Source organism: Dendrobates tinctorius, unplaced genomic scaffold, assembly GCF_039654945.1.
Source record: "Dendrobates tinctorius isolate UK_male_01 unplaced genomic scaffold, ASM3965494v1 ptg000103l, whole genome shotgun sequence".
NCBI classification, from domain to species: Eukaryota; Metazoa; Chordata; class Amphibia; order Anura; family Dendrobatidae; genus Dendrobates; species Dendrobates tinctorius.
The window spans coordinates 13,376,661-13,399,831 of record NW_027361771.1 but is presented as its reverse complement, the minus strand read 5'-3'; the positions used below and the strand labels follow the sequence as shown (position 1 = coordinate 13,399,831).

The following is a 23,171-nucleotide window of genomic DNA, read 5'->3' as shown; positions in this document are numbered from 1 at the left end:
GTCACCACATTCCAAATACAGTAGGCCTCTGCCTACACCCTCCTATTTCCTGGGCTTCAACACAGCCAGTTGTAGCTCGGAAGTGCCGTCCACACGGAAAGAGACACTTGCTCCCGTGTCTCAGTGGGGTTCAGTAACGTCAGCTGATCCCCTGCTGTGTGGATGGCAGTCTCTCCTGCTGTCACCACATTCCAAATACAGTAGGCCTCTGCCTACACCCTCCTATTTCCTGGGCTTCAACACTGCCAGTTGTAGCTCGGAAGTGCCGTCCACACGGAAAGAGACACTTGCTCCCGTGTCTCAGTGGGGTTCAGTAACGTCAGCTGATCCCCTGCTGTGTGGATGGCAGTCTCTCCTGCTGTCACCACATTCCAAATACAGTAGGCCTCTGCCTACACCCTCCTATTTCCTGGGCTTCAACACAGCCAGTTGTAGCTCGGAAGTGCCGTCCACATGGAAAGAGACACTTGCTCCCGTGTCTCAGTGGGGTTCAGTAACGTCAGCTGATCCCCTGCTGTGTGGATGGCAAAGTCTCCTGCTGCCTACACAGTCGTACTACTACTGATTTTTAACCGTGCTCCAATTAGGCCTGTGGCTCCACTGTCTCTCGTATTTCCCCTGTCCTCCAACCCTGCCAGTTACAGCTCCGAAGTGGCGTCTGCACAATCCACACTTGTTCCTGTGTTACAGGTGTTCAGTCCGGTCAGTTAATCCCCTGATGTGTGTCCGGCAATGTCGCCTGCTCTGTCCACATTCCCATAACTAGTTATGGGAATGTGGACAGAGCAGGCGACATTGCCGGACACAAATCAGGGGATTAACTGACCGGACTGAACACCTGTAACACAGGAACAAGTGTGGATTGTGCAGACGCCACTTCGGAGCTGTAACTGGCGGGGTTGGAGGACAGGGGAAATACGAATATCAGTGAAGCCACAGACCTAAGTGGAGCTTGGTTAAAATTAGTAGAAGTCTACAACCGATCTTAAAATTTCTTCAATGCAGCCTCAGCCTGCTCCGTGCTTGTCCCTGGGCTTCAACACAGCCAGTTGTTGCTCGGAAGTGCCGTCTTCACAGAGTAAAACACTAGCTCCTGTGTTTGTGGGGTTCAGTAACGTCAGCTGTTCCCCTGCTGTTTTGATGGCAATCTGTCCTGCTGCCTCCCAATTGACAGCACATCAGGCCTCAGCCTGCTAAGTGCTTGTCCCTGGGCTCCAACATCGCCAGTTGCTGCTCATAACTGACTTTGGCACGGGTACTCCCTCCTGCCCAGCTTGGTTCCAGCCCTGCCTGCTGTTTCCGGGAAGTGTCAATGTCAGTTTGCCACCCCAAGTTGCCATGTCGTGTTGCGGTTGGGTTAGCCGAGGCTAGGGTGCCAGCAGTTTAGGTGCTTCCTATGTGGACTGACTGCGGGTTCTGGTAAGAAAGGCTTGTTCCGTAGTGCCAGTAGGACAAGCACCCCCTGCAGGACTGTGTGATTCGGTAACTGCGGCCAGCTTGCGGCATGCCAACTTTGCTTTTCAGGGGTAACTTCAGCTGCCCCTCAGGGTTCCAGCACCGTCAGCTGGTTCTCGTCAGAGCCTTTGGCCTAGGTGCCTCCATCTCGGTATCCGAGTTCCGGCAACGTCTGCTGGTCCTTGGTAGTGCTTGTAGCACAGGTACCTCCTGCTTAGTAACCGGGTTCCAGCACCGTCAGCTGGTCCTCGGTAGTGCCATTGGCTCTTGTTCCTTCTGCTGCCCCTACGGGTGCCAGTACCGTCAGCTGGTTCAAGAGGACAAAGAACAGGAAGACAACCACCAAGATGCAGAACAACAAGAGAGAGAAGACAAAGAAGCATAAAAAAACAAAGCAGAAGAACATTAAGCATAAGACTAATACTCTGAGCAAATGATATTATCTAATTTATAAGCAGAAGAAGACTAAGCAGTGTATGGGGGTGAGTCCGTTCCTCCTCGTGGTGCCCCTGGAAAAGGCCTGCTGCTGCAGGCCAAACTGAACGCGGACAAATCCTGTTGTAAATCTTTTGTGACAGGCAGAACGGAAGGTGTAAACTTCTAACTTTTCTAGATAACAACTACAGGAATGCCTGACACAAACAAGAATATGATGAAGAGGAATAGGAAGAAGATGAAGAAGTTGAATATGTAGAATAATAATTGTTGAATAAGAAGAAGAAGAAGAATGTAAAAAAAGGAAGTAGAAGAATTTAAAAAAAGGAAGAAGAAGAAGAATGTAAAAAAAGGAAGTAGAAGAATGTAAAAAAAGGAAGAAGAAGAAGAAGAATGTAAAAAAAGGAATAAGAAGAAGAAGAATGTAAAAAAAGGAATAAGAAGAAGAAGAAGAAGGTAAAAAAAGGAAGAAGAATAAGAAAGAAGAAGAAAGAAGAAAGAAGAAGAAGACATACATGTCTGGCAAAATATAAATGAGGCTAACATAGTCAATATCTTTGTAACTCCTAACGTCTTTAAAAAAAAAAGTTTAATTCCTGCTATTCCATTTGATTGGGCTAAACCTCTATGGCTTTAATGTCTCCTCCACCTCCCACAATACATTCTACATTATTCTTAGTTGTTTTTCTTCATGTAGAATTAACCTACAAGGAAAGAAAGGGTTTATTTTAATTCCGATATTTTGGCCCCATTGACTTGCATTGGTTCCCGGTATCGGAATCGGCGATACCGATACTTTTTTTTAAGATCGGCCGATCCATTCCAATCCGATATTTTCAAGTATCGGCTGGTATCGCTCAACTCTACTCCTGACGCTACTCTCTGGAAAAAACTCTATCACATTGCATAGGTTCAGACATCTGTTCAACAGGTGGCAACACCTCTCGTGCAGCTCTGCGTTCGCGTAAACGCTGATCAACCTGAATGGCTAAAGACATAGAATCTTCAAGACCAGAGGGAACAGGAAATCCCACCATAGTATCTTTTATGGCTTCTGACAACCCCTTCCCGAAAGAGAGCAGCCAAGGCATTATCATTCCAGGTAGTAAGTACTGCCCACTTTCGGAATTTTTGACAGTACAATTCTGCAGAATCACGACCCTGGTTCAATGCCAGCAGGGTCTTTTCAGCCTGATCAATGGCATTAGGTTCGTCATACAACAACCCCAAGGCCTGAAAAAATGCGTTCACATTAGTCAGAATAGGATCATCTGGTTTCAAAGAAAACGCCCAATCCTGGAGATCGCCACGCAGCAAAGAGATGACAATTTTAATCTGCTGCGTGGAGCTCCCTGACGAGTTAGGCTTCAAGGCAAAAAATAATTTACAATTATTTTTGAAATTCAAAAATTTAGACCGAGCTCCAAAAAATACATCAGGTGTAGGAATCTTTGGTTCAGCAGCATGTGAATGAGCAAGGTAGGCGGAAATTCCCCGCACTTCCGCAGCGAGCTGCTCCACACGATCAGACAATTGCTTTATCTCCATTGAGAGAAAAAAAAATTCCCCCTACGGCCTCAGAGATATAGAGGAAAAAATATACACACTTTTTTTTTTTTTTATACAATTCTTTCCTGCTATTGAGTACCCTAGAATCTGCGGTATGGCGGGTGATTCTGTTATGATTGAGTCACCGTAGGAGGCAAAAATAGAAATGCTAGCTAAGTCCAGAAAACCAGAGAAGTTGGCAGCTATCGGATTGCAGACCCCTGAACCTATCAACACAACTAGCAGTAGCCGTGGGGGGCTCCTACGATGCCCTAGGCCCCTCGATCACAGCCAGAGGACTACATAGCCTAAAGACAGAAAGGGAAATCTAAACTGCCCCAGAGCAGACCCCAAAGCAAAAGGCAGCCCCCCACATATAATGACGGTGAAGCAAGAAGAAAGAACAAAACACAGACAGAAAGATAGACGGAGCAAAGATGGGGCCCACGCTAGCTTAGATAGGAAAGGACAGGAAGGCTGCTGTCTGCAATCCGTGAAAAACCCTATGAAAATAAGAGCCAACAAACTAACAGTAAAAAGGCCCTGAAGACGCTAGGCTTCAAAAAAGCTATGTCAGTACTCAGGAATATTCTGAAGACAGAGCAACAGGCAAAAGGAGATTCAGCTCACCCCAGCAGGGAATGGCAGAATCCAGAAAAGCAAGGAAAACAAAACACTAATGCAAAAAGGCAAAGCAGAAATCTTAGCTTTAGATGAGCAGGAATCAGACTGGTTTCCTAGAAGTCCACAGAGAAATCACCGGCAGGCCAGAAGGGCGTCAGCAGCCTTATATCCAGTCATTAACTCCACTCAGCCAGTCATCATCATCAGCCCCAGGTGTTTGACAATCAGGCTCACTACCTTTCTTCACCAGAAGAGGGAGTTCCTCGGGCCTCAGTAGTGAAGGGGAAAATGAACTCACAACAAGAAGCATGGCCTTGGCTGCTCATGAATGGGGGGGCCCCTGGGGAAAAGCATGACTGCTCATGAATGAGGGGGGCCCTGGGGGAGATGCTTGGCTGCTCATGAATGGGACAGCTCATGGGGGGGAGAAGAATCATGAATCGGGCGGCCCACAAAGGGGGGAAGCAGCATAAACTGGGGGGCACATAGGGAGAAGCAGCATAAACTGGGGGGGCCACATAGGGCGAGAAGCACTATGCCAAAAGTAGACCGCATATGGGGGAGAGCATTATGAAACAAAGGGAAACAGGGGTGCTTATATATATTACCTATCTATATGTTTACATAACTTTGTTGCCCTATGAAGGACGGGTGGGGAGCCCCGGAAAATTTCTTGCACAGGGGCCCACTACAGTCTGTGTCCACTCCTGGCTATATATCTATGGATATATCTATAAATAGATACAGTATATCTATAGATATATCCATAGATATATATCCATAGATATATCCATAGATATACAGCCATAGATATATCTATAGATATATAGCCATATATATATATTTTTTTAAAAATGGCACAATTTTCTGCACCAGAGGGGGAAAGCCGACAGCCGGGGGCCAATATTTGTAGCCTGGGAAGGGGGTAATACCCATGGCCCCTTCCCAGGCTATGAATATCAGCCCGCAGTTGTCTGCATAGCCTTTACTGGCTATTAAAATAGGGGGACCCCCAAAAAAACTGACGTGGGATCCCCCTATATTTTATAGCCAGAAAGGCTACGCAGACAGCTGAGGGCTAATATTCATAGCCTGGGAAAGAGCCATGGATATTCCCCCCCCCCGGCTACAAATATCAGCCGCAGCTGCCCCAGAAATGGCGCATCTTTAAGATGCGCCAATTCTGGCACTTAGCCCCTCTTTTCCCACTGCTGTGTAGCAGTGGCATATGGGGTAATAAGGGGTTAATGTCACCTTGCTATTGTAAGGTGACATTAAGCCTGGTTAATGGAGAGGCGTCAATAAGACGCCTATCCATTATTAATCTTATATTAATAAAGGATTAAAAAAAACCACATGCATAAGAATAAAGTATTTTAATGAAATAAAACTCGACACATTTTTTCAAAATTATTATTTTACGCCTATCCAGCCGAAGCCATCAATCACCTGCAAAAAAATAAAAAAACAAACCAGCAATATGCTCCCTGTCTGACATAATCCCATTAATAACGATTGTCCCATGACGATCTCCCCTATAGAGCGGTCACATCAGCAGATGTGACCGCTCTATAGGCCTCCGATGACACAATGACCGGAGATAACCCTCCAACAGTGTGTCATTGGAGATAATTCTCACGCTGTAGTGCCGCAAAGTGACAGGTGAACTCAGGTGACCTGTCGGCGGCAGAGTGATACAATGCAGAGGATTATCTCCGTCATTGTATCACTGGAGCCCCAGGAGAGCGGTCGCATCAGCTAATGTGACAGCTCTCCACAGGAGATCATCGTGGGACAATCGTATTTATTGGATTACATTGGACACAGGGAGTAAATTGTTGGTTTATTATTTTAATTTTTTTTACAGTTGATCGAGGGCTTCGGGGATTAGGTGTAGATGGTGAGTATGAACTATAAATGTGTGTATGTTTGTTCTTTTTTTTTTTTACATTCAAAACATTAGCTGGATGATGGGACAACTACTGTCCCATCATTGGCTAATGTGTCAATCAATCACTGTCACTGTAGCAGGCATAGCCCGATGGGACTTGTAGTCCCATCAGACGATGCCTGCATACACAAACACACACACACACAACCCCACACAGAGCCCCGCACAGACCCCAGCACAGACCCTCACACAGCCCCGCACAGACCCACGCACAGCCCCTCAGATCCCCGCACAGACCTCTGCACAGCCCCGCAAACCCCCACACAGACACGAACAGCAACGCAGACCCACGCACAGCCCCGCATACCCCCGCACAGCCCCGCACAGACCCCCGCTCAGCCCCGCAGACCCCCGCACAGCCCCGCAGACCCCTGCACAGACCCCCACATAGCCCCGCACAGACCCCCACACAGACCCTCGTACAGCGCTGCATACCCCTGCACAGACCCCCACACAGACCCCCGCACAGCCCTGCATACCCCTGCACAGACCCCTGCACAACCCCGCACAGTCCCCCCGCACAAACCCCCCACACAGCCCTGCACAAACCCCCGCACAGCCCTGCACAAACCCGCATATCCCCACACAGTCCCCCGCACAGCCCCGCATACCCCTCCACATCCCCGCATACCCTCGCACAGTCCCACAGACCCCCGTAAACCCCGCACAGACTCCCGCACAGCCCTGCACAGACCCTCATACCCCCGCACAGACACTTGCACAGCCCCACATACCCTCCGCATAGACCCGCATACCCCCTCACAGATCCAAACAGTCCCCCGCACAGCCCCGCATACCCCTCCACAGCCCCACAGACCCTCACAAACCCTGCACAGACTCCCGCACAGCCCTGCACAGACACTCGCACAGCCCCGCATACCCTCGCACAGCCCTGCACAGCCCCGCACAGACCCCTGCACATCCTCACACATCCCCACATACCCCCGACCAGACCCACATACCCCCACACAGCCCTGTACAGCCCCATACAGACCCCCACACAGCTCCACACACAGCCCCGCTGTTCCCCCCACACACACACAGCCCGCACACACCATACATGCACACAGTGTCGGAGCAATGAGAAACAAAGAAATGGGGGCACCACCAAAAGGATAATTAAGGGGATCCAACCTCGACCTAAATAGTACATATGTTTGACAAAAAGGAGAGAAAGAAATAGGCCATGAGCAGGGGATCCCCGTGAATAGGACATAGCATATATAATACAAATTTTATTAAACACAGCAAACAGCAAAAATTCTTAAAAACATTAAAAATGGTCACAAATGTGACACATACACAAATACAATGCTCATAATAGAGCAACCCACCTGCTACCAACTATCACCCTCACCGAGAATGATGCCTATATCCCTAGGTCCATGTAAACAGAATTCTCAATAGGAGAATTAGTAAGCCCACACATAGGTAATATAGAGCATATGAGTCAGAAACACCAATAATATACAAATACAATGAAAAAATGATGCAATTCCAACCCAATAATTATAAAAAACAGTACAAGGGATAATGTAAACCCAAGAAGATGCTGATCACTATGAGGGGTACAAAAAAGATAGAAATGCACACTAAATAGACCTTATATATGCGTAGAGGTACCCCAGCCCAAGATCAGGCATAGGGAACATCAAGGACCAGATCAGCCAGACCATTAGGGGCTAGAGAGGGTCTAAGTGGACAGAGAAAATCTCCATAACCACCCCAAATGATAACCACACATACAAATCAGCACAATACAAAACCCATGAGAAGTGAAGTGGGGCAGGTAGAGCCAGAGACCCGACGCGTGTCGCCACTCTAGGTGGTTTCATCAGCGGTACAGATTGCCAGTCAGTTGTGTCAATATATATGGTTGCATAATTATTAGATAGGAAGCAGCTGCACCGCTGCTTACCATGACAGGGTTAACATCCAATATACCTGAGAGTCAGCGGTTAGTCACTGATCCATAGCTATGGCTGACAGCTCACAGCAGCGGCATGTGACGTCACAGAATGCCAACTGCGCAAGCGTCGGTGATCCCCTGCTCATGGCCTATTTCTTTCTCTCCTTTTTATCAAGCACAGTGTTGGAGCATGCGCAGTTAAGAAAAATGGAATCCGTCGCCAGATTCCTTCATTTGTCGGACAGCGAAGGATTCTGCGCCCATAGACTTCCATTCTAGCAAAAATCTGATCCGTCGCTGTCCAACTTTTCGATGGAGACAAAAAAGTTACTTTATCCATTGTCTCTGGCCGCCGGACAAACAGTTTCCGACGGATCCAGAGAACGACGGATGAAACGTGCGGCCATCAGTCAGAATCCATCGCTAATATAAGTCTGAGAAAAAAAAGGATCCAGTGGCATCAGTCGCCGGATCCGTTTTTTTTCAGAATTTGACAGATTGCGACTGATGGCAAAAAACTGAAGTGTGAAAGAGGCCTTAGGCCGGTTTCACATTAGCGCTTTTTAAGCGCACGCACGGCCGGGGGTAGCTCCGCCCCTGAGCCGGCTCTCTGCCCGGCGTGCCCGCCCCTTGCTTGTAGCGCCGCCTACTAGCGGACAGCGGCGCCTGCGATCGGCGCACCCTATCTTTAGCATAGGGTGCGCAGATCGTGCGCAGGCCGTGCGCTAGTTGCGCTTTGACCTGCACTGCGCACTTTTGACGGTGCGCCGTGCGCGCCAAAATCAAACTTTTCGGATTTTGGCGCGCACGGCGCACCGTCAAAAGTGCGCAGCGCAGGTCAAAGCACAACTAGCGCACGGCCTGCGCACGATCTGCGCACCCTATGCTAAAGATAGGGTGCGCCGATCGCAGGTGCCGCTGTCCGCTAGTAGGCGGCACTACAAGCAAGGGGCGGGCACGCCGGGCAGAGAGCCGGCTCGGGGGCGGAGCTACCCCCGGCCGTGCGTGCGCTTAAAAAGCGCTAATGTGAAACCGGCCTTAGGCATATGCTGGGATAGTAGCTATCATGTGCTTGTATTCCTTTTTCTCTCCTGTATAGGACAGAGGATAACTTCCATAGTTTGCACAACCCCTTTAAACTTGTACTATCCATAGAATGAACCAAATAATTCATATAAATGAACATGAAGGCTGTTGTTTAAAATGGGGTTGACCCACCATTGTATAACGCACCCAATGTACAGATTATAACAAAAAATATTATTTACAATTTCTATGCTGTTAAAAATGATCCAGTTAAGAATTTTACAATATTATCTTACAAATAATGGCACCACTGATTGTTTATCTTGCAAAGTAGTGTGCAGGTCCATCTACTGAGCCGAGTGCTCAAATTCCAATTCAGAGCGGTCAATAGAAATAGCAGCCATGGCAGAAATTTATTCCTTATGGCTACTACTCTGTAGTGTATTGTGTATACAGAGACTTGGCTGTGGGCAGTGTGGCTGGGCATGTATGATCAGCAACATTCAGCTCATTAGATAACCTGAACTGAACGCATCATTAACCCCTTCCTGACATCCGACGTACTATCCCGTCCATGGGACCCGGGCCCCTATGCCCATGGACGGGATAGTACGTCTACCGCGATCAGCGGCGCCCACGTGGTGAGCGCCGCTGATCGCGGCCGGGTGTCAGCTGATCGCGGCCGGGTGTCAGCTGATTATCACAGCTGACACCCGGCACAATGTGTCAGGGGTGGTCACGGACCGCCCCTGACACGTTAACCCCTTGCACACCGCGATCAAACATGATCGCGGTGTACCGGGGGTTAAAGGGAAGCATCGGCAGGGAGGGGGCTCCCTCCGTGCTTCCCTGAGCCCCCCACGGCAGCGCAATATGCAGCGCTGCTGTGGGGGGCTCCTTTCCTGCAGGCCCCCGAATCCAAGATGGCGACAGGGGCCTTCGGGGGCCTGCAGGAAGCTGGCTTCCTCAGTGCCTGCAAAGCGCAGGCATGAGGAAGCCTTCTGCACTGCCTGTGACAGATCGCTGATCTGTCACAGTGATCTGTGATGTGACAGGACAGTGATGTCCCACCTGGGACTATTTAATGAAGTAAAAAAAAAATAAAAAAAAGTGTTAAAATAATTTTAAAAAAAATCGCCAAATAAATTAGAAAAAAAAAAAAAATATTCCCCCAAATAAATCCATTTTTTGGAAATAAAAAAAAAAAAACAATAAAAGTACACATATTAGGTATCGCCGCATCCGTAACGACCCGCCCTATAAAATTGTCCCATTAGTTAACCCCTTCAGCGAACCCCTTAAAAAATAAAAATAAAAAACGAAGCAAAAAATGATTTATTATCAAACCGCCAAACAAAAAGTGTAATAACGCGCGATCAAAAAGACGCATATAAATATCCATGGTACCACTGAAAACGTCTTCTTGTCCCGCAAAAAACGAGCTGCAACACAGCATCATCAGCAAAAAAATAAAAAAGTTATAGCTCGCAGAATAAAGCGATGCAAAAATAATTATTTTTTATATAAAATAGTTTTCATTGCATAAAACCGACAAAACATAAAAAAAGACCTAAATGAGGTATCGCTGTAACCGTACTTACCCAAAGAATAAAACCGCTTTATCAATTTTACCGCACGCGGAATGGTGTAAACGCACCCCCCCAAAAGAAATTCATGAAACGCTGGTTTTTGTTCATTCTGCGTCCCAAAAATCGGAATAAAAAGCGATAAAAAAGTCACGTGCCCGAAAATGGTACCAATAAAAACATCAACTCGTCCCGCAAAAAATAAGACCTCACATGACTCAGTGGGTCAAAATACGGAAAAATTATAGCTCTCAATATGTGGTGATGCAAAAACTATTTTTACAAGAAAAAGCGTGTTTTAGCGTGCGACAGCTGCCAAATATAAAAACTGCCATAAATAGTAAATCAAACCCCCCGTTATCACCCCCTTAGTTAGGGAAAAATAGTAAAATAAAAAAAAATGTATTTATTTCCATTTTTCCGTTAGGGTTAGGGCTAGGGTTAGGGTTAGGGTTAGGGCTGAGATTAGGGTTAGGGGTGTGTTGGGGTTCGGGTTGGAGTTAGAATTGGGGGTTTCCACTGTTTGGGCACATCAGGGGCTCTCCAAATGCAACATGGCGTCTGATCTCAATTCCAGCCAATTCTGAGTTGAAAAAGTCAAATGGTGCTCCTTCCCTTCCAAGCTCTGCCATGCGCCCAAACAGTGTTTTACCCCCACATGTAGGGTATCAGCCTACTCAGGACAAATTGCAAAACAATTTTTGGGGTCCAATTTCTCCTGTTACCCTTAGGAAAATAAAAAATTGGGGGCAAAAATATCACTTTTGTGGAAAAAAATGATTTTTTTATTTTCACGTCCGAGCGTTATAAACTTCTGTGAAGCACTTGGGGTTCAAAGTGCTCACCACACATCTAGATAAGTTCCATGGGGGGTCTAGTGTCCAAAATGGGGTCACTTGTGGGGAGTTTCAATAGTTTAGGTACATCAGGGGCTCTCCAAACGCACATGACACCCGCAGTCCATTCCATCAAAGTCTGCATTCCAAAACGTCACTGCTTCCCTTCCGAGCCCCGACGTGTGTCCATACAGTAGTTTTCTCCCACATATGGGGTGTCAGCGTACACATGACAAATTGGACAACAACTTTTGGGGTCCAATTTCTCCTGTTACCCTTGGGAAAATGAAAAAATTGGGGACTCATTGATCATGTTTGTGGAAAAAATACGATTTTTTTATTTTCATGCCCGGGCATTATAAACTTCTGTGAAGCCCTTGGGGGTTCAAAGTGCTCACCACACATCTAGATACGGTCCTTAGGGGGTCTCGTTTCCAAAATGGGGTCATTTGTGGGGGGTTTCCACTGTTTAGGTACATTAGGGGCTCTCCAAAGGCAACATGACACCCGCAGACCATTCCATCAAAGTCTGCATTCCAAAACGTCACTACTTCCCTTCCGAGCCCTGACGTGTGTCCATACAGTAGTTTTCTCCCACATAAGGGGTATCAGCATACTCAGGACAAATTGGACAACAACTTTTGGGGTCCAATTTCTCCTGGTACCCTTGGGAAAATAAAAAAATGGTGACTAAAAGATCATGTTTGTGGAAAAAATACGAATTTTTTATTTTCACGCCCGGGCGTTATAAACTTCTGTGAAGCACTGGGGGGTTCAAAGTGCTCACCACACATCTAGATGAGTTCCTTAGGGGGTCTAGTTTCCAAAATGGTGTCATTTGTGGGGGGTTTCCACTGTTTTGGTACATCAGGGGTTTTCCAATAGCGTCATGATGTCCGATCTCAATTCCAGCCAAAAACGTCAAATGGCGCTGCTTCCCTTCCGAGCTCTGCCATGCGCCCAAATAGTGGTTTACCCCCACGTGTGGGGTATCAGCGTACTCAGGACAAATTGCACAATAACTTTTAGGGTCCTGTTACCCTTGGGAAAATAAAAATTGGGGTGAAAAGATCATTTTTGTGGAAAAAATATGATTTTTTAATTGTACCGCTGTACGTTATAAACTTCTGTAAAGCCCTTGTGGGTTCAAAGTTCTCACCACATATCTAGATAAGTTCCTTGGGGGGTCTAGTTTCCAAAATGGGGTCACTTGTAGGGGTTTTCCTCTGTTTAGGTACATCAGGGCCTCTCCAAACGTGACATGGCGTCCGATCTGAATTCCAGCCAATTTTGCATTGGAAAAAGTCAAACGGCGCTCCTTCCATTCTGAGCTCTGCCATGCGCCGAAACAGTCGTTCCCCCCCACATATCAGGTATCAGCGTACTCAGGACAAATTGCACAATAACTTTTGCAGTCCAATTTCTCCTGTTACCCTTGGTAAAATAAAAAAAATTGAACCTGAAGTATTTTTTTTGTGAAAAAAAAGTTAGATGTTCATTTCTTTTTAAATATTCAAAATCATTCCTGTGACGCACCTTAAGGATTAATAAACTTCTTGAATGTGGTTTTGAGCACCTTAAGGGGTGCAGTTTTTAGAATGGTGTCACTTTTGGGTATTTTCTATCATATTGACCCCTCAAAGTGGCTTCAAATGTGATGTGGTCCTAAAAATAAAATGGTGTTGTAAAAATGAGAAATCGCTGGTCAACTTTTAACCCTTATAACTGCCTAACAAAAAAAAAATTTGGTTCCAAAATTGTGCTGATGTAAAGTAAACATGTGGGAAATGTTAGTTATCAAGTTTTTTGTGTGCCGTATCTCTGTGATTTAAGGGCATAAAAATTCAAAGTTGGAAAATTGTGAAATTTTCAAAATTTTTGCCAAATTTCCATTTTTCTCACAAATAAACGCAAGTTATTTGAATGAAATTTTACCACTAATATGAAGTACAATATGTCACGAGAAAACAATGTCAGAATCACCGGGATCCATGGAAGCGTTCCAGAGTTATGACCTCATAAAGGTACAGTGGTCAGAATTGTAAAAATTGGCCCGGTCATGAACGTGCAAACCACCCTTGGGGGTGAAGGGGTTAATCATTGGCCATTAAGAACCAGAACAAATCTAAAAATCTAAAGTTAATTGGGTTGTCCATGTTTTTCTTCAAATAATATGTTGTACCTGTCAATGGTTTTTATCTGGTATTTAAGATGAGCACAATTAAAATGAATATGGCTGAGCTGCAGATTTAGCAGTAGACTGAATGCAACAGGGGAAACACCAGGCAGAAATAACAATTTACTTTATTCATTTAAAAGGATTTTATAAGGAAAAGGTTGTTATTAAAGGCAAATCACACAGTGAAAATTTTCACAGAATTACTAGAAAAAATATGTTGTTTGATGTACAATAAAGAACCTCAGGATTAGCTCAGAATTTACAGTCCAACCTGATTCTAGTTGGGAGGGGGGCAAATGCCGTATTTTTCGGGAGCATTCCTTGGGAACATCCACGGCTTTTGGGCTCTGACAAAGGCTGCTGTTCTGTCTCATTAGTCACACATTTTCCTAATCAATCCTATCACTGCTCTCTGGGCTGCTTTAGCATCAGCCGGACCCCGTCTGACCTATGGGCTCTCCCCCCACCCAAGCCCTGTACCATAAATTAATGCTGAAAGTGACTGCCCATCTCACACATATCCATCAATCATCCTAGGACCGAGTCTCCAGCTGACTATCCTCGGTGACTCTTCAGTTATTGACCACTAACGATAGTCTCCTTGGTCCGTGTAGATGGGTTCTGGTCCTTGACTGTTGACCTGCACCGTCTGGGTTGGGAACCTTGACTGGCGTTGTTTGGGTCTTCAGTGTTTAATCATCGACGATTGAAGTCTGGACCTTGTCTGGTATAGTTCTGGTTTTACCATCCTTGTCCGATTCTGGGATGTGCAGGTACACATGGCTGCAGTCTCCTATCTCGGCCGCTGAAGCTACAGTGGGAGCACCTGCTACTTCCCTTGTCGCCAAATCTGCTAATGTTTTGGCGCACTGGCTTTTTATATCCAAGACTGGCTTCATCACGGTCACCTGACCCATGAGCTCTGCCAAATTCTGTCCCTCGTTCAACTTTTCTCGTTCGGATCGGATCAGTTTGACAGGGTTTTGTTAAGGCCTGGAAGCCACATGGCATTGCAGCGTTTTATCTCTTGTGCTTCATTCTCCTACAGCAATGCCACACAAAAACTGTGGACAGCTGTGGTTCATTTTTTGGGGAAAAATTAGCCATATTTTTCTTATCATGGAAACGTCTCGAAATGGAGGATAAACTCTCAAATGAGAGATACCCAGAACAATGTAATTCACAATTTGGCTATAAGGATCAACCTATCCGTCAAAGTCCGTAATACATCATCCTAGTCCTTTTTTTCTGTGTGGGTCTATCCTGTATCTGCATCCAGCTCTGAGGTGACTCCACAAGCAGATATTCAGTGTATGCTTTACCTGTGAGAAATGGCAGTTGAATGAGTTCACAACCTTTCTCATTGTGTCTACTAGGGTATTTCTCCACTTATCTGGGAATATCATCCAAGGAAGCTCTCTCTCTGACTATTTTGTATTCTACAGTTTGTCCAATCCTTTTAAATGGTCATCTAAAATGCAGAATGCACTCACCCACACATGAACACCATAATGAAGAGTTTAGATATTATTATAATATATATGATTTATACTTAACCTCTTGATCCTCACATAGTGTTATGATTTTCTTTTTCTTTTGACAGCTATGATCACTATCGTAAGGACAAAAGTAATAAAAAGAATTCCAACTACAACGCTAAGTCCAATTGTAGCCTGGTATATCACATCTGCCACGGAGTCTAAAACAAATGAAACACAATGAGAATAAAATGAATTAGAAAATAACTTAATAGAAATGGTGTCATAACTATTATAAAGTGAAGATCCTCCAGTATAAACTGATTGGCATTCATGTACACATCATGCAGAAAATGCAGTAGGCAACAATCAGATGTGGATTATGACTATATTTACCATCTGCTTGGATTGGTCTATTCGGCTGAACAGTGGATGCTGTGTCAAAAAAAAGAAAATTCAAAAAATGTATTAAATGCTTTCAACACAGCAAAGCTCTGTTTTTAGCCTATACCTTCTTCTTTTCCTCTCAACTTCGTTTCCGCGCTCCTTGGATCATTCTGGAAGTCAAATACTGTATATGTCTGACTTACTATTAATTCAAATATATATAGGATAAGAAAAACGATTCTGTAGATTATTAATTATTAATGTCCTCCCTTCCTTTTTTAAACATGCAACTATCGGACCCATCCTCAAGAAGCCAACCCTTGACCCGTCCTCTGCGTCCAATTATTGAGCTGTACGTCCATCTATGTAAACCAACCTGAATTATCCTCGTTGTCGGTAAGCAACATGTTCTTCGTCACTTCAAGGTCTCCATCATGAGGCTCTGGTGTTATTCCCAACAGCTCGCACATTAGCGCATACACGTTCACACTTTCAAAAGGCTCCACTACCAGGCCTTTTCTAAATGAAGGGCCTACAGCTCTGAATATGGTTTTCATTTCCATTTCTTTATTATCAAAGCCATGTTCGCCATTATTAAATTGGAACTTTGCATACTTGAAATAAAAAAAAGAGAGCCACAGTTAGAATACATCGCAGATATTTCTATTGGTATTTCACATTTTGATAACATCATTAAGAATAAAGTACAGATCAGTAGGAAAAGTATCATGACATTGCAGCTGTGATAAAAAGCCTTGCAATTTTATGGAGGCCCACTGTACATCTATAAGTCTTTGATTTCATATGAAGGCATACAGAGCAGTTTTTGAAAAAATTCATATCCATTCAAAAGTAAACATGAGGCGTACACCTTTGAACAATGTATTACATATAGTTCATATTACAGAAATATTGATTCTAGACAAGGATAGCTCCATCATTCAATGTCACCCAAAGTCCCTGGGGCCTATTAGCCATTCTTATATATACAGTGGGTACGGAAGTATTCAGACTCCTTTACATTTGTTTCAATGCAGCCATTTGGTAAATTCAAAAAAGTTCATTTTTTTTTCTCATGAATGTACACTCTGCACCCCATCTTGACTGAAAAAAACAGAAATATAGAAATTTTTGCAAATTTATTAAAAAAGAAAAACTGAAATATCACATGGTCATAAGTATTCAGACCCTTTCCTCAGTATTGAGTAAAAGCACCCTTTTGAGCTAGTACAGCAATGATGAGTCTTCTTGGGAATGATGCAGCAAGTTTTTCACACTTGGATTTGGGTATCCTCTGCCAGTCTTCCTTGCAGATCCTCTCCAGTTCCATCAGGTTGGATGGTGATCTTTGGTGGACAGCCATTTTCAGGTCTCTCCAGAGATGTTCAATTGGGTTTAGATCAGGGCTCTGGCTGGGCCAGTCAAGAATGGTCACAGAGTTGTTCAGAAGCCACTCCTTTGTTATTTTAGCTGTGAGCTTAGAGTCATTGTCTTGTCGGAAGGTGAACGTTCTGCCAAGTCTGAGGTCCAGAGCACTCTGGAAGAGGTTTTCAACCAGGATATCTCTCTACTTGACCGCATTCATGTTTGCTTCAATGGCAACCAGTCATCCTGTCCCTGCAGCTGAAAAACACCCCCATAGCATGTCCAGAAGCCACAGAGGTACTGCACCTCACCCAGAGGTGTGGTATCCCACAACCAGGTAAGGTGGGGTCACCCGACCAGCATTCCAACACCCACATCCCACACACACCAGTAGTGTAACAGAGCACCCTTTATGGCTCCTGCTTGGAACACGAAGAATGCTGGGAGGTGGGCGGAGAAGGATAGAAAGCAAGGTTAGATCCCTCTGAGGGAGGGAAGTAGACGGACGTGTCCTGGGCAGCTCCTTCACTTGCACCAGGAGTTGCTGGACGGAGTGGTTTATACAGAAAGTTCTCCATAGGAAGTATTGGTTCTTCTAGAGGCACGGTTGGAAAGTGTATCCCGTGGGGCTCGTTCCACGCTGACCGCCATCAAGTGGAGGAAGAAACCAGGCCACAACAAAGGGAACGGCCCCTAGCCTAGTTCGTGTACCTCTGGGCACCACTAGCAAGCCGATAGCTTTGGTTACTTTATGGACCATCGCCCCTACCACAGTTAGTCCGACTAGAAAGGTGGCTATATAGAATCACAGAAACGGAAGATTATACATTGTCTGGACAGTCTGGATTCGCAGCTGCTGGCCCAGAACGATAACTATGAAGTGCTGGAAGGAAGGAGTTAAAGCAGCATATTGTGTGGGGACGGCCAGGAAAGATACATACTGACAGGGAAGGCAGGAAAGGTGCACTTCATCTTATCTGGAAGTTGTCTGGACCCCTCACCTGGAGGACGCAGCACTGAAGCAGGCACCTGTACTGCAGACAGACTGTGAGTAAAGCCTTTGTAAATGCATGCAATTGTGTCATCTCCCTTCTTTCTGTGTCTCTCACTCGGCATTGCTACATCCTCCACTCCACACTATCTCACCAGCTACAAACCCATTTCAACTTCCCTGGGACTACAGCTCTACCTGTGGGGAGCTTTACCAACTCAGCTGCATCATAACATCTGTCCCAGAGAAGCAACACTGCAGCGCTGGTCACACTGACCAGAAACCACAGGTGGCGTCACGAATCACTACATACACTTTTTTCCCATTCCATTCTACCCCTTTTACATGACTGCCTGGAGCCACGGACCGGGTCACCGCCACTGTGACATTCCCCATTGAGTTTAACTAGCCCAGTACCGAGTATCCAACAGCCCCTGGGGTGCGTCAACTGCAATAGGCAGGTGATGAGCAGTGCCTAGTTTTCTCCACACATACCACTTAGAATTATCACCAAAAAGGTCTATCTTCATCTCATCAGACCAGAGAATCTTATTTCTCATAGTCTGGGAGTCCTTCATGTGTTTTTTAGCAAACTCTATGCTGGCTTCCATATGTCTTGCACAGAGGAGAGGCTTCCGTCGGGCCACTCTGCCATAAAGGTCCGACTGGTGGAGGGCTGCAGTGATAGTTGACTTTGTGCAACTTTCTCCCATCTCCCTACTGCATTTGTAGAGTTCAGCCACAGTAATCTTGGGGTTCTTCTTTACCTCTCTCACCAAGGCTCTTCTCCCATGATTGGCTGGACGGCCAGGTCTAGGAAGACTTTTGGTGGTCCCAAACGTCTTCCATTTAAGGATTATGGAGGCCATTGTGCTCTTAGAAACCTTGAGTACTGCAGAAATTCCTTTGTAACCTTGACCAGATCTGTGCCTTGTCACAATTCTGTCTCTGAGTGTTACGACGGCGGAACACGCTTAAAAAGATATAAATAAACGTGTTCACCGCCCGGGGTCCACCGTGCGGCAGGTGAAATAACCGCTGCTAAAATGGCAGAACACAGTGACGATAATGTGCACAAGGTTTAACTGCACCTGGTGCACAAAAGTAGCTCTGTTGAGGTCACAGAGCTGCACATGAAAAGTAATGCAGAAGCAGGCTGTTTCACAGACAGAGCTGCAAGCAAAACAAAAATACAAAGAACGCTGAGTCTGTATCAGCTTCACAGACCATCAGCGGCACACATGCGGTAGCCAGGGATCGGAGTAGTTCAAGACAACACTACAACCGGATAGACTTACCGTGGCAGACCGTGTGCATGGCGTCGCAACTGCGGATGCCAAAAACGACTGCAAGTGCGAATATAGCAGGCGAAATGCAGAACGCTGGCTACTGTAACGAATGATGCTTGAGCGCGCTGGCGCTAGCGCAATACTGGCTGTCCCAATCACTCACACAAACATAATATCCGAGGGAAGGGGTTTCATAATAAGTCATACACCAGACCAAGCATCCATCACCAAGCACACAGCAGCAAGTATAGAAAATACTAGCGCATGGCATAGCGGCCATGCGCACTTTTTATAGCGTACGGGACCTGCCGGAAATCTCCAGAGCCCCGAGCATAACCAATCAAATCAGGAGCAGGACCTGAGCACCTGACTCCTGAACTCCAGTGAGAGCTCATCCCGTGAGCATGCTCAGTAGCAGGGAAAAAGTACTTAGCCTCTGGAGACAAATGTGATAATCTGGGTTGCTGTATAAGCATAGACTGACCCAGATTATATTATATATATATACTGTATATACACTGTCTGATAATAGGTAGAACAATTGCCGAAATGAGTTTCCAATCTACCAATCTAAAGAAATAAGGTAAACATTAGCTACAGTAGGTTTGTGGAAAAGCAGGGGTTGGTGATGGTTATTTTTGTGTTCCTATACAGTTATGAAAAATTGAGTTTATGACAAATGTTTAAACTCTTTCATAATATGGACATGTTAAATTAATGTAAAAACAGGAATAAAAGGAGAACATAACGAAAGGGGTATTCCCTTCTCAAACAATTATGTCACATGCACAAGACATGCCATAAATTTACGATTTATTTGGGCAAAGCACGATAGTTTAGGTTTTATTATCAGGTAAAAAAGAAGTCAATCAAGATACTAACACTTTGTTGCACAATCAAAAAATATTAGTGCCTTAAATAGCCCTTACTAGTGATGAGTGAGTATTCTCGTTGCTCGGGTGGTCTCCGATTATTTTGGTGAGCTTGGAGATTTAGATTTCGTAGTCTCAGCTGCATGATTTGCGACTTAATCACAATAGTTGCCCAGTAATCACAAATTCCCTGTTAAGGGTAATATACCACCAATAATAATTATCACTTTATGGTAACCAAAGAGTAAAAAAATCTGGTACTACACAATGGTATAAATTATAAAACCACATCTTTATTGACATAACATAAAACATATGAGTAAAAAAGAAAGGTGTCAAACAGTAGGAAAGGGATTAAAAAAGTCTATGGAAAATCCCACCACAGCAGTTTGTCATAGACATTTAAGCACACCCATATGTAAAATATAAGGGTAACAAGAGAAGAGGACCCAATAATGGAAGTGATATAATGAATGCTATTGTCTATAATCGACATATGATAAATTATTCACTTATAACAATCCCTTCTAATATTGTGACTCCTAAACGGTGCTAACCGCAGGTAGGGTAAGCAAAGAATGGTTAAGTACCTTTAAATGTCAGCTGGAGGGGATCCCTGTGCGTCCCTTCTTGCCCGACGCGCTTTTCGCACTACTTCTTCCAGACCAAATGTCAGCCGCCCAGCGCCCCCTAGGCACCCAGGATTTACCTACCACCAAGAGGCAGCATCTTTCCCTAAGAGCCCCATGGAGGCTGACGCACAGACTCTGGATAATGATCCATCTGCAGAACTATGCCTTCAGGTCCAAGAGCTAACCAAAAATATGGTTGCACTTGCCAAAACCATGCAGTCCATGCAAGTGTCCTCGAAAAAGAAGATCCAGCTGTCCTCAAGTCCAGAGGACATCCCGTGGCTACGGAAGAAGTTGGAGACCCTACTCCGAGAGAGATTTTACTGGGCTGGTATGAGGAAGGCCATTGAAAATTGGTGCCGAGAGTGTGGAGCATGCAAAGTGCGCAGGAAGGACCGAAGCAGCCAGCGAGCCCCATTACAGCCAATAATAACCAAACAGCCACTCGAGTTGGTAGCTTTAGACCATCTGAAGTTGTCCCAAGCCGTCCAGGCTATGTCTATGCCCTCACCATCGTTGACCACTACTCAAGATTCCTGTTAGTTGTGCCTGTCAAGGACCAAACAGCCAAGACAGCAGCCAAAGCATTCCAACAACACTTTTGTCAACCACACGGTTACCCTGAGTGAGTTCTTACAGATCAAGGCCCAGCCTTTGAGGCAGAAGTGTTCCAAGAGTTCTGTAACTTGTACAGCTGCAAGAAGATCAGAACAAGGCCATATCATCCACAGACCAATGGCATGTGTGAGAAAATGAACCAAGTGGTAATTGACCTATTGAAGACCTTGCCCTTCCTTGGAAGAGAGAAATCTGTGGCCAGAGAAGTTGCCAGATTTAGTAGATCTCTACAATCAAATTCCTGTAAACCCCACCAACTGTACTCCAGCCTACTTAATGAGAGCAAGGCCTGGCAAGTTACCTATTGATTTGGATATGGAAGTCCTGAAACCTGAGGTGACATCACCAGATGCTGATTGGGATACAGAGCAGCAGCAACAGTACCGTAATGTGCAAGAGTGCGTAGAGAAGAGTCTAGCTCAGGCAAGACAGAAGCAGGAAAAGAACTACAATCAACACGCACCTGCAGTTCCCTTGTCACCAGGAAAACAGGTCCTAAAGAGAAAAAGTAGGATGCACAAATTAGATGACCAATGGGAGGCTGAACCCTACACCATCCTACCTTCAAATTTTGATAATACCAAGGTATGCCTCATAAGTAAGGATGGAGGAGAAACCTCATCAGCAGTGTCGAGGGATCATCTGAAGCTGTGCCCTGACCAACTAAATAAAAGGATGGGAGAGCAAAACAACCTTCAGTCCATAGAAGAAGAAAAGGTCAGCACTGTACTCGGTGAATTCCCTGCAAATTGGACAAGGATGAATCAGGCCATAGTAGTGCCCGTTTTGACCTTTCCCCAACTGGTAGTGCAAGAAGAAGATGTGACTCAAGACCACCCTGAAAATCTACAAGTACAGGCAGCGGATGCCACACCAGCAGTGGAGCAAGAGAATTCTCGCCCTGCCAGTGGTGAATCTGTCGTACCCACAGTGAGTAGAAGTGGTCCTAGGAAATCAAGTATCCCCGAGCTACGTAGAGTCACCAGTAGCGTAGCCAGTAAAGAGTGCTACACCAGTAGTAGTAAGCATAGTGAATCCAGTAAGGTCACCACCAACACCAGTGCTACGTAAGTCTACCCGTAGTACCCAAGGTATACCACCCATGAGGTTCTGTATATAAACTATGTAAAGGGTAAATGTAAATATGAGAGGTAAATATGTAACTTTCAAGAATATGTGCCTACAGAGACTCTGTAAGAACTTTGAAGCAATCTTATTTTGCGTTTGATGGACAATTGGGCCGCAGGACTATGTGTGGCAAGGACTATACTATTATAGTTACCAACTTGCTCAGGAATGGACCATGAACAATGATGCATGGACTAGTCATCACAGGGGCTATGGTTTTTGTAATTTTTCATTTTTTAAATCTTGTAATAGCTATATTGTTCATTTGTTTATATGTTTGTTTATGTTTCCTCGGTCCGGGAGTACTGAATTGCACTAGGGGGGAATGTGGCACCCCCAGGAGTATGGTTGCCACAGTGGTCTTGCATCGCTGCAGCGGCGGCAGATGGGACATTCGTTCTGGTCGTAGCGATTGTTGTCTCTCCCTCTGAGCAGTGGGATCCTCTTTATAAGGTAGTTCCAGTACACAACACAGTTCCTACTCCAGGCCAGCAGAGGGAGCTCTGAACCAAACTGCAGAGGAGCTGCTCTCTGTGGTCAGGAATAGGAATTTAGTTAGTTAGAGTGTAGACAGGCAGACGAGCTGGTGGGCTTGAAGCTATAAAGGAGCTCACCCCAAGCTGAAGCGCAGTGACCGGACGCCAGAGTCTGGGGATGTGTGGATACTAACGGTCCCACAGCAGAAACCGGAGGAACAGAAGCTGTAAATGCTCTGTTCCCGACTGAGATTCGACAACACAGCAGCAAAGTGTGAGCCAGAGTCGCCATTAAGGGCAGTTCATGAAGGAGGTTACAGCTACCTGTCATGCGAGTGGAGTTCTAAGTAACAGACAGAAAGAGGAACTTGTGTGGAGTTCAGAAC

General features: G+C 45.4%; 1 protein-coding gene across 4 annotated transcripts in view; it reads right to left on the bottom strand.

Moving 5' to 3' along the window:
* Positions 1-23,171, bottom strand: part of ENPP7 (ectonucleotide pyrophosphatase/phosphodiesterase 7) — a 108,511-nt gene that overhangs the window by 21,174 nt on the left and 64,166 nt on the right. The window contains exons 4-7 of one of the 4 annotated variants that reach the window (XM_073588094.1): positions 15,791-16,028; positions 15,539-15,598; positions 15,424-15,462; positions 15,107-15,248 (exon numbers count right to left, since the gene is read on the bottom strand). In XM_073588094.1, the coding sequence (XP_073444195.1) occupies positions 15,127-15,248; positions 15,424-15,462; positions 15,539-15,598; positions 15,791-16,028 (459 nt within the window). In that variant the 3' untranslated portion in view covers positions 15,107-15,126. The remainder of the gene's footprint in view (positions 1-15,106; positions 15,249-15,423; positions 15,463-15,538; positions 15,599-15,790; positions 16,029-23,171) is intronic. The other 3 variants (XM_073588096.1, XM_073588097.1, XM_073588098.1) reach the window with 3 other exon arrangements.